Source organism: Zerene cesonia, unplaced genomic scaffold (genome assembly GCF_012273895.1).
Source record: "Zerene cesonia ecotype Mississippi unplaced genomic scaffold, Zerene_cesonia_1.1 Zces_u001, whole genome shotgun sequence".
NCBI classification, from domain to species: domain Eukaryota; kingdom Metazoa; phylum Arthropoda; class Insecta; order Lepidoptera; family Pieridae; genus Zerene; species Zerene cesonia.
This window is the reverse complement of record NW_024045131.1, coordinates 1,419,408-1,432,385: the sequence shown is the minus strand read 5'-3', so window position 1 is coordinate 1,432,385 and position 12,978 is coordinate 1,419,408. Positions and strand designations below refer to the sequence as shown.

Here is a 12,978-nt window from a genome sequence, read left to right as displayed (position 1 = left end):
ACGTAATATATGGATGTGTTCGTACAATGTTTTTTATTTCAACTGAGAGATATCCGGAGGTTGTGAAAAGGCATGTATGTATAATAGAAAAATTACAATAACTTAAAAATAGATACAAAAGGGTCTTATAGAGTCTAAATATGGATATGAGCCAAATTTTGATTATTAAATTTGTATCTTATTAATCCCTCCTTATATAAATTATATAATATTTATCCATGTCCCCCTGTGGGGTATGGGGCACTTCACATCTATTTCACTGATCGATTGAAACTTATTATCTAGACGGGCATCGAACCTAGGACATCTAAATTTCTACGCTTATACGTTAACCACTATACCAAAAGACCAAACGTATTATTTCCGACAAAATCTCCTGTCAAGCTGGCTAGTCTCTGTGTGAATTAGCCGCCATCGCCCTAAATCAGAGTAATTAGACGATATTTTATTCCCCCTACAAATTTTTATAACTTCCACATCGCTTCTAGTGGGAACAATCTTATCTCTACGAATTATACAAAAATATAAAATTACACGCTAAATATATTTATCGAGGTTCAATCTACACTATATTCGAAACATCATCAAAATTTGTACATTGATTCTTAGGCTCACGTGGTATTCGAAATAGCCCGTGTCGTTGAAGGATTCATAGGTCATCATGCCATCCTGCTTGCACAATATCTGCATCTGTTTCTTGCATATAACTACGAAACAACACAGTCTTACGATTATTTCTCATTATCTTTATATCCAATTAAATATATCTGAAACAATCTGCTAATTATAATAGACTTTAGATAACACAAGCCCAAATAAGACGAAAAGCAGCCAAGTGATTCTGTGATCTGTCTCTTTCTTTCCTATACTATTTGTTTCGTTAGAACGTGACACCAATAGTCTGCGATTTGTAAAAGGGATAGCCTATATGAAATCAATAAGTGCGAGCAAGATAGCATGATTTTAATTACCTTTACCAACTCGGGATATTTATAAGTAAAAATTGAGCAATTTATTAGCTGCCTTTTATATATTATAAGAACATTAAACATATATATTTCTTAACTGATTAATTATTTTATTAATTATGTATATTCTATCAAAATTTATGAAATTATCTGTTTTGTGCTTTTATTATAATTATTTATTGCATATTCAGTAGAATCAAGTATTTATTGATACAATATATTAATAATTATTTTGTATGACACATGCCAGATCTAAAAATATTAAATTCTTAGCCCAAGTATAACTACTTTGGCTAAGTAAAGATTCAATCATTACCACACCTATTTCATGTATTTAATCACTTATATAATTATAAGTTAACAATAACTTAGCTCTTTCTGAAGAAACTTAGACACTGAAATTATATTTTTGGTGATAATGGTTAGCAATCATTTATTTAATGAAGTTATCTTAGCCATATTATTTGTTTTTATCAACATGGTCAATTCATATGAAATATGGGTAAACTTAATAAAGCTATATTTATTGGTTTTTTTCTCATATCTTTATTTATAATTAGTAAGATATGAAAAAAACTAATAGCTTCAATAAGATAACCCATGTGCCTTTGTAAAAATCACTCAAGACAACATCAAAATATTTAAATGAAAACGTTTTATTTGTCAATGGCATAAGGTTCATTAAGAATCTGGCCTTATGGCTAAATTTGGAGTTCAAGTCAAAGAAATTAAAAACCTTATAATAAAATTTATGTAAAAATTGGCTACCTCAATTCTTGATAATAAATTGAGTTCGACACTCAAAAGAACTCAACAATTGAGAAACTCAATTATAACTCATAAATCATCAAAAATATTCAGAAACTAAAGTCACATATCTCAATTTTACATCTCAAAAGAACTTAAGAAAATACGTCACACATATATAAAGTATTATTGTATATATAGATATGCTGTTGATATGTTTGTCTGCGCTGTTCACATAAACGAGTGGATCGAGGCGTAGTCCAGAATAATTAATGTCTGGTATTGGCGACTCTGGAAATTTTCAAAACGAGTTATCAATACGCCTCTATTGATTTTGTGTCCAAAATAAATAGTTTTTTAATCTGATTGTATTTTTTAATGTTTTTTGTTTGAAAGTAGTATTAAATTTAGTGAAGTTCTCACGATTTAAGGTTAATATATAGTAAATAAGTTTAATTTTTAGGTAAAAATAATTAGCAGTGTATTTAAAATATGTAAAGCAGCATTTAGAAATTATGAGAAAAAGAAGTCATTGCTTTACTCCATCTATACTTATCCTCTGTTTTATCTGTATTTTTAAGTTTATGTAACCTACTAATGCTGTAACGACTGAATAATGATGAATGAATGATTTGTTTATTAATACCTCAATACTATTCGAAATCGAAATCTACTTAATATTATTAAAAAATAATAGTAACATTATCTAAATCTAAATATACTTCATATGCACTAAACCAGATATCTAATTAAAACATGCTCATTAAACTAATAATCGTTCTTCACAAAATCTATGTATAAAACACTTAAAAAATTCTAAAACACTAGCTAAAAAAAGACACCTTAAAAAACAATCATTAGTAAATAAATTCTTAGCAGTAGTAAATAGTAGACCCATTCAACAAGTGTCAATCAACCGGTCACCTAACAAAACTTGTAGCCTTCTGAAAACTATTGTAACATTTTTTCTTACCCCTCACTGGCCAAAAACAACTCAACAAAAAAAAAAAAACTAACTTTAAATCCTGGCCACTATCAAACCCCACCAATAAAGACAAAATAAAATAAAAATTCCTTTTTTTTTTCGACGGCCAGTACGAAAAATTCAAAAAAAAGAACAGACCGCTCACCTAAAAGCGTAGCACACGTACGCGGCAATCAGTACGGCGAGCGTCTCCACAGTGGGCGCTAGGCTCGCCGCGGCGCCGTACCGCGCCTGTCCGCAGGCGGGCGGACAGACCGGTATGATCGTTTCTACGGTAAACAAACAAACATACATGCTTTGCTACATGCGAAAATAGGCAATTTAATAAAGAACAAAAATGTAAAAAAAAACAAACAAAGATTATTAGAAAAAGTATGAAATAATCATATAAAATACATCCGAAATGGGCATGAACATATTCCAATATGGTAGTTTTTACTTATTATGGGATATGCATTGTACAATCTCGTATTCTACGTAATATATAACATTCTTAAACATGCCAAAGTTCATTTTAAACAATGTATAATTACTTATAAGCGACCATACTATTCTCGCTTAAAATTGCAACACAACTCTCCAAACAGCTAGACCCATTGCGATAAAATTTAACACAGAAATAATTAATTTACTCAACAAAACCATACACTACTTAATCAAAACAAAACATTTCAACGCAAAGGCCGCGTAACAAAAGAAATCTACATCGCTCAATTTTTGCATAAAATTTTGTATGTCCATCCGTCTGTACATACCGAACAGCTCCACCCGTCCCTCGTCTCTGCCCAATTTGTTCTGCGCTTTGCACGTGAATATACCATACTGACGCTTTTCAATGGTGATCACTCGAAGAGTTGTGTCGGTAAACTCGTCCGCGGTCGCGAAGTGGGAAATTCTATAAAAAAAGTATATAAAAAATGAAAAAAAAAAAAAAATACAGGTTTAGACATAGCACGAGTCTCAAACTATCTCTGAATTAAATTTCATCCAAAACATTAGAGCCGTTCCTGATATTAGCGCGTGCAAACAAACTCATCAGCTTTACCTGTAATGTTGGTTATTCGATAGCAACACTTCATCCTTCACCCAGGATATGGCCGGAGGCGGGTAGGCTTCCACGTGACATTCCAGGTCCATATCATATTGCAGTGCCTGGAAAATGTATAATGTGCGATTAAGTCCTACTAATATTATAAACAAGCTACGCCCCACGGTTTCACCCGCGCGAGACCGTACCCCGTTGTGTAGTGTGCTATTTTAGTTTTTTTATTTTAATTCATATATTTTTTTGCCCCCACCTGCCCCAACCTCGGTCTCGGAACGGTGACAACTGGAGCAAATTCGACCTCCAAGTTGATATTCCGTCTTGCCCCTTTGCCCACACCGTTCTCAGCGACGCAGTAGTATGTACCGCGGTCCTCCTTGTGCACGCGCGGGATCTTCAAAATATTGCCACTGTGGAAAAATAAAAAAAAACACCGTAAATGAGAAATTTATGATAATTTTATAAAGACAACAGAAAAATACCTGCTCGGACAAGTACTTTTATACGAAACTGGTTTTATTGGCCCATAGAAATATAATTACTTTTAAGGTTTACATTTGGACAAAGTGAAATTGTTATTTACAAATAAAAATCCTACTAATAAATGAGAAATTTTGAAAGAACAGAAAAATTTTAATCAAGAGGCAGGATCAAAATTTTTCTATTCTTTCAAAATTTCTCATTTATAAAGCATTTCAATGCTATAAAACTAAAAATTAAATCCTACTAATAATTTAAATGCGAAAGTTTGTAAGGATATGTGTATGTTTGTTGCACTTTCACGCAAAAACTATTGAACCGATTGCAATAAAGTATGGTATGTAGACAGCTGGACAACTGGAATAACATATAGGCAACTTCTTATCCCGATATTCGTACGGGATACGGACTTACGCGGGTGGAACCGCGGGGCGCAGCTAATTACATATAAATACTAATATTATTACTATATCCACTACCGATAGATGGAGCCACCGGTCGGCAAGATGGCGTTGTTCTCCCGCCGCCAGGATATCTTCGGTGGCGGGAAACCGTCCGCATAGCATTCCATTTGAGTACCTGTCAATATACAGGAATAAATTAAGAAGAAGTTATATTATTATTATTGAAGACTAGCTGCGCCACGCGGTTTCACCCGCGTAAGTCCATATCCCGTAGGAATATTGAGATAAAAAGTTGATTATATGTTATTCCAGCTGTCCAGTGACCTACGTACCAAATTTCATTGCAATCGGTTCAGTAGTTTTTGCGTGAAAGAGCAACAAACACACACACATCGTTACAAACTTTCGCATTTATGATATTAGTAGGATTAGAACTATCCTATAGTTAGGAAGTAGGATGAATGATGGTTTTTCAAAAAGGCAAACTATCTTCCAATTGTCAGAAGTAGATTAAATTTAAATGGAACAACTTCTAAATAAAGAATGGAATAGGATTTTATAGCGTAACTCAATCCTACTTATATTATAAATGCGAAAGTTTGTAAGGATGTGTGTTTGTTTGTTGCTCTTTCACGCAAAAACTACTTAACCGATCGCAATGAAATTTGGTACGTAGACAGCTGGACAACTGGAATAACATATAGGCAACTTTTCATCCCGATATTCCTACGGGATACGGACTTACGCGTGTGAAACCGCGGGGCGCAGCTAGTGAAAAATATACGTACTTTCCATCTCGCTCGTAACGATTGACCTCGTAGAGTTGTCGGATATGATGGGTGGCCTCCGCACCTGCAACTCCACCTCCGCCGTGATCTTATTGTTCACAGTTATGATCACTTGGCACTGGTACCAGCCAGCATCCGTTTCTTGGATGTCTTTTATCTGTGGGGCATAGACAAGATTTGTAGAAAAAAGTGGATAGATTGGAAAATTTTTTTGAATTTCGAATCAAACCTCCTGTAATTTTTTGGATGGGTCATAATAATATATTATAATATATACTACTATAAATAGGTCCTAAACAATGTCAAATTAGCACATCAGCACCTTAGAGGCCAGCACAATGTAAAAAATTAACAAATAAATTATATTAGTATGAAAAAACTAACTTGTCTGCGGCCATATTGGATGAAATTTGTCAGAGTATTTTACTAGACAAATATTATCCGCAATTGTAGATTTTTACCAAACATTAGCTATGATTAACAAAAAAAAAAAAAAATAACTGTCATTAAAATAAAATGAGATTCATATATTCATAATTACCGATAGTGTATAAGTGGCGGACGCATCGTCATATCGCAGCGAGAACCTGGAGTCTCGGATAATAAGACCCGAACTGGTGGACAGCGGCAGGGACTCCGTGGTCTTCAGGCGATCGTATTTTACCTGAAGAAAAAATATATTAGCAAATTTAGCATACATATTTAAATAAAAAATGTTAGTAATATGACTGATATATCAAAAAAGAAAGAGAGAGAGGTAGATTTATTTTTCCAAAGGTCACAAAGTACGGCAACAAATGACAACAGAAAAATGACTTAAAAAACAACAAAGAGTAAAAAATAACTTAAAAAACAGGAACAGGTCTATTCAGTACATATATTGCTGTGTGCAATTCAAAAGTATAGAAAGATTATAGTCAACAATATTTAAAACGGCGATTACGGTTTGTAAGTCGTGCTCTTTCACTCTCACGTATAACCAAGTTACGTCTATCTCGCTTGCCTGCACGAGTCGGGCGATTACCTGACTTTCGTATTGCCATTTAATATATGCATATAATTTAAAGCAATTCCATTACAAATAATTATATAATTATATATTAAAAACTCTTCAAAATCGATAAGACGTGGTTCAAGACCGGGCGAGCAGGGAATAAATTGATTTTTCAATTTATCTGCACGTGTGGATAACACCACCACTGCTTAAAAGGGTGAAGGAAAACATCGTGAGGAACCGGCATGTCCGAGAATCAAAAGTTCGACGACATGTGACATTGCCAACCAGCACTTGGCCAGTGTAGTAGATTATGGCCTGCACCCTTACAGGAGGCCTGTGTCCCAGCAGTGGAAACATAGAAGGGCTGATGATGATTTTAAAAAATCTATTCTTTTTTCTCGCATCTCGTCACACATGTCTTTACGCGAGGTACATTGTATTTTATTCTATTTCTATATTATATATCATTAAACTATGACCTCATTATAACAATAAATTTATCAGCAATGATAGTTGTGACCCCCGACTTTCTCTACTGATAGCGTTTATTATTGTCCTATGTTTTTATACATCGCCGTTTATTTAGCACGATGCTTTATCTCTGGATGTAAAAAATTGCTTTTAACATATTTTATTTCTTTCTTAAGAAATGAAGAGAATAGATGGGAAATTATGGATTGTTTTAAATAAAAATAATATAATTAGTCCCAAATAGATGTTGAAGTGATATTTTAATGGTATATCTAAGTAGGTTATAGGCATATTATTGCATTAATTGTAATCTAAAGATAATTTTTCTGTGCTTCTCCATCAGAGGGGGTGAGAGATTCAATATTTATCAAGATGATTTGTTCACCTTTATTTCAAATAACATAATCTTAACGCAATAATCCTACTATCCTACTGCCTATCCTACTAATCCTACTAATATTATAAATGCGAAAGTTTGTAAGATGTGTGTGTGTGTTTGTTGCTCTTTCACGCAAAAACTACTGAACCGATTGCAATGAAATTTGGTACATAGACAGGTGGGCAACTGGAATAACAAACAGGCAATTTTTATCCCGATCGGGGATTTTTTCCTACGGGATACGGACTTACACGGGTGAAACCGCGGGGCGCAGCTAGTTTTTATCTAAAGAGAAATTTTCTGTACCTCTCCATTTCTTGAGGAGACCCAGAGGAGGTGAGACTATATTTTTTAAGATGATTTGTTCACCTTTTTTACAAATAACATAATCATAATGCAATAATATAACATAGAATTAAATAACATTTCTTTTCTACAAAAAAAGGAAACCAACATTCCTGGGGAGGGAACACTCGAATTTCTAGAATGGAACCAAATGACAATAAATCCCTATCTAACACACAATAAGAATAACATCAATGGTTTGAAAAAACACGAAGTTATGAGTAACCAGAAGCAGAAAAAAAAATAGAAATAAACAACCTCCTTCGTCATTGGTAAATGTCAGTCACTTTTTATGCTCATCAACATAGCAGAGGTCAGAGATTTTGTTTTTTAAAAAATATGTTATTCATATGGTAATAATATAATAACTCAAGTAAAAAACAAATCCAATCTAAATTATTCATGTTTTTCCTTTTATATCAAAATAAGAAACCAATTTATTTTCCTTGTAATTAACTTATGATGTTTTGAATGATTTATGTCTTGATAATGTGTCTCAATATCTGCAATCTCAAAGTGAGAATTACTGTCTGTGTGTCTCTTCCTCACACCAAAACCACCGAAACAATATGTATGAAATATGGAATTGAGAATGCACTGGTGTTTGGAAAAAGTAAATTTTCAGCATAATAAATAACTGTGTATATATGCATTATAAACCAACACAATATAATGTACTAGACACAGGTCCTGGCTCCGCCCAGATAACAAGATTCCTGTTTTACCCCAAGGGAGCATCTAATCGGGATAAAAAGTATCCTATCACCCAAGTCTGCTCATACCTGATATCTGTCTGTACACCAAATTTCATCAAAATCTGTTTAGAAGTTTTAGCGAGATTTACAGACACATATCCAAACAAACAACTTTCATATTTACAATATTAGTGTAATTTTATTGCAGGCAAATGATCGATTGCATGTCATGTTTAGATTTTTACTCAGTTTTTTAAATGAATGATGACATATGCACTGTAAGTTATAATTTTGTACAAATATTTATAACTAGCGGTCCGCCCCGGCTTCACTCAGGGTACATGTTTAGTCTATAGCCTTCCTCAACAAATAGACTAACAAATACTGAAAGAATTTTTCAAATCGGACCAGTAGTTCCTGAGATTAGTGCATTCAAACAAACAAACTCTTCAGCTTTATAATATAAGTAATAAGTATAGATTAATATTTCCAATAAAAAAATTAAATGTTATTTTCTAATATATTGATAGGTATTTAATTAATGAGAATCCACACACCTTTCATGAATATGATAACCCAGTGGGTTATTATATTCGACTTTCGAGTCTCTGTTTACTCATCACCTATATAATAGTAGTCTTTAGTTCATTAGAAGTCCTTACAACACATTAGTTGTTATTGTAAATTGATCTTATTTTTAGTTGTATAGCATTGAAATTTTAAAGAGAAGAAAACGGTTACATATAACCCACATATAGCAGAGAGGCTACTTGCTATCTTGTGATCAATTTTTTATTTTCTTTAAAAAAATATAAATTATGTATTAATGTTTAAGTGTATATATAAATCAGGACAAGTATTAGTAGCTAGTTGAAAACCCTTACCCATAGAACTGGATAATCTTGGCCATAATGTACAGAGCAATCTAAATCCACTTGGCCACCAATGTCTCTAATCTGCTCCTGTGTTATATGAGATATGGTTGGAGTCCGCTGGCAGTTTGCTGAAAAAGAATAACAATTTGAATTTAATAATCTGTCATGCACTTTTTTTATTATTATTAAAGTGGTAGTAAGTTTTGATACTGGCTGGAAATGATACTGTTTAAATTTCGAAGATGATTGTGTTTTTTTTTGTGAAAAAGTAATGTTTATAGTTAACATAAATCGTTATATTTATAACATAATTCAGTTAATGCGATAGATTAAGTACGATTAATGTCAAACAAGCATTTATTTGCAAGAAGTAAATGGTATAGTAGGTTGCATTTTTTTTATTGAAGCCAAGCCAAGATAATGTATATAAAAGTTTATCCTTTTTAATGTTTTATTTACTGGAAAAGATTTTAACAAAGCGCGTTAGTTATGATTTTATGATGTAGAAAACATTTTGTTATTTGTACGAACTTAGAAGGACCAAATGTTTGTAAATATAAATTTCATATTTACTGAAGGAAATATTCGGTATTATATTGAAATATCAGTAAATATGACTTTTGTGAGAGAATTTTAAACCATTAAGTAAGAAATATAGTTGTTGAAAACAAATAGGGTGTGTCGAGTGTCGTCTAATATTACGCTAACAAAATATAAACAAGACAGAAATCCGTGGTCATAACTAAAATATAACTAAATATCAAATGTTATCGAATGAAACCAGGATATATAAGCTCACCTATAGTAGTTAAACACAGGACAACCGCCACACAATTCAAAATATTCCACGCCATTTTTTAACAACAGCGCACCGCACCTAGCAAGCCCTTTCGATTTTTGAATGAACTCAAATGACAAATTGTTCAGTGTTTGATGTTTTGACGTCTACCTATAGCTTGAGTGTCAATTTGATCGTTTGTCACTATGGTTTATAACAGTTTATAATATTATCAGTATTTATAAATTAAAAATTAACACTCGATGCTGGATCCAGAACTATAAATAAAATTCTTACAACAATCTTGTGTGTTGGATATATTTGCTAAAGAATAGCGAAAAATTAACAAATCCATAGACAATGCTTGAGAAGAGTAGGTCATAAATGTCGCTGTATGTTACTCTCTCGGCACAGACACACTATACTAATATTTTTATGTCATAGCAGGCAACTAAGCTGATGGTTCGCATAGTGGTAAACAATCGCCACCGCCCTTTAACATTCTCAGACGCTTCGACGACGACAATATAGATAATAAGATTTTTGGGTGGGTTAAATGGTAGGCTATGATAATGGTGATTTTTTAAACTAACGTTAAACTTTATACCCTTCACTCAATCGCTTGAATAAGTAAACCCATAACACAAATGGGATTTGTTTTTAAAATGCCCGTCAATCAGCAATTAAATCCTACTTCCTACTAATATTATAAATGTGAAAGTTTGTAAGGATGTGTGTATGTGTTTGTTGCTCTTTCACGCAAATACTACTGAACCGATTGCAATGAAATTTGGTTCGAAGACAGCTGGACAACTGAAATAACATGTAAGCTACTTTTTACCCCGATATTCGTGAAACCGTGGGGTACAGCTAATGGACTATAAAATGGAACAAAATAAAACCGCGTTGAGTTAAATTTAATTTTTAAATATTTTTTCTCTAGTTCGAACTTATTTTAACAAAAGCATTAAGTTACAACTAGTTCTAAAGCGCTTATTACATTAAACTAATCTCTAAATTCAGAAGATAATTTTGAAACTTTTTTGGTACTGAATCAGATCATAAATATTAAAAGTTATTATAATATAATGCGATATATTATATCGCAACTTAAATGCGAGACGCTTTCCTAAATTCAGTGATCACTAAATTAAGTCAACTAAATTTGGTGTAGCGTAAAAGGCCTATTACTAGCGATAACGCGTTCTAACGAAAAACGGTTATTAACAGTGAACAAGCCGAGGGCAAATTCCCTATTTCATTAATCACTTTCTTTCTTATATATGCTAAGAAGTGTATAATCTAAAGACAATGCTTATTGCTTTGATATGAATTTCATTACAAGATAATATGATAAGTTGTTTTATTTTATCCTTTATTACGTTAAAAGAACCTAAAACAATGATGATAATCTTATAAGCTGCATTAAACTGGGGTCAGTTTAACATAATTGTAGTATAATATTGATTAAAAAAAATTTAGTTCTCATTAGCTCCTAAATAGAGTTTAGTAAACGAAATCGTCTAACACCGGGTGGACGATGTTTCAGAGTTCCCACGACCTCGCCTAATAACGCGGTGAGCCGGAACACAGGGGAGGTTAGACGGTAGGTAATATAATACTATATGTAATAACTAAAAATACTAATGAGCATTAAATTCCATATTCAAATTTCGTATTCAAAATGATTCCAAATTCAAACTACACGTACTAGATACTTTTGATCATAACGAAATTAAACTTAACTTCGTAAAAATATAAAATAAATAAATTTCTTATAAGTTAATAGGAGATATTCTCCTTATATTAAAAAGAGGTAAAGTATATATATAATCGAGTGTTTGTGACGTACAAGCATGTCTGGACCTACTGAATCGATTAAAATGTATTTTATCAATGGAAAGCTGCGTTATCTGTGAGTGTCTTTGACTATTTTTTTCCGGGTCAACCTGACCGGAGCCAGGACGAAAACAACAATAGATATAGATAATATTCTTGTGTTTGATTTTACGCGAGTATTATAAATTTAGAAATTAAAAACTTTTTAACGGATTTTTGAGTCTCCCCGTGACCACGCTCGCTGTAAAGTGTTCGAATAGTCGGGTTTAAAAATAAAAGTTTTTAATTTCTAAATAGTAAAATAGGAATAAGAAATAAAAATATAGCCTGACATATATTTCTCAAACACTTTTTTTATTTGTTTACTTAATTTGATAATTCATCAGAAACAAACTTACAAGCATGTATTTTTATAACATTATTGTAGCGTTTAGATTACCAACACGCGTGTATAATTTTATTTATTTGTTTATTGCTAATCCAACAGCTTTACATGCTAACTACATTAAAACAATATGTTTAATTGAACAATTAGTCAATAAAGAATTACAGCATATTTATCAAGACAGATAATTAACTATACTTTTATAAAAAGATACTAAAATATAAAATTAAGAAACAATACACAATATGTATATCGTAACTGTATATATATTTCTTACATACGATAAGATTGTTGTTAACAAAAACAAAGTAATAAATTAATAATATTCACTAAGTACTCGATTGCCAGTGTGACCACATCGAGATATATTTCTAAGATTTTACCAACTTTCGATAAAGAGGTTGCGTGGGTCACATACCAATTTTTATATTAAAACAAATTTAGTGTAAACTTTGTAGTAATGTAGTAAATCGTCTACTATATAAAAATAAGTCGGGATTTCCTTCCTGACGCTATAAGTTTAGAACGCACGAACCGATTTCCACGGTTTTGCATTCGTTGGAAAGCTCTCGGGCTCCGTGAGGTTTAAAGCAAAGAAAATTCTGGAAATTTTGAACAGAAAAGCGGGGAAATCATTTTTCACATACATCTGGTGGCGAAACGGAGTTCGCCGGTTTGCTAGTGTGATATAATAATCCTTTCTGTTTATATAAAAGGCATAAGTCATATACTTAGTCTGGCCATAAATACTGTTACACTTAATTATAAAAAAATATTACATTTGAATTTCGAATCTG

General features: G+C 32.3%; 1 protein-coding gene across 1 annotated transcript; it reads right to left on the bottom strand.

Annotated features, from left to right (window-relative positions):
* Positions 1-1,173: 1,173 nt before the first annotated feature.
* On the bottom strand, positions 1,174-10,092 carry LOC119838051 (lachesin). Its single transcript, XM_038363858.1, has 10 exons — positions 9,979-10,092; positions 9,189-9,307; positions 5,959-6,081; positions 5,418-5,574; positions 4,705-4,804; positions 3,999-4,155; positions 3,746-3,852; positions 3,456-3,595; positions 2,846-2,969; positions 1,174-2,006 (listed from the first exon to the last, which is right to left on the bottom strand). The coding sequence occupies exons 1-10, from the start codon at positions 10,031-10,033 to the stop codon at positions 1,985-1,987; spliced, it is 1,104 nt and encodes a 367-aa protein (XP_038219786.1). The 5' UTR covers positions 10,034-10,092; the 3' UTR covers positions 1,174-1,984.
* Positions 10,093-12,978: the final 2,886 nt, after the last annotated feature.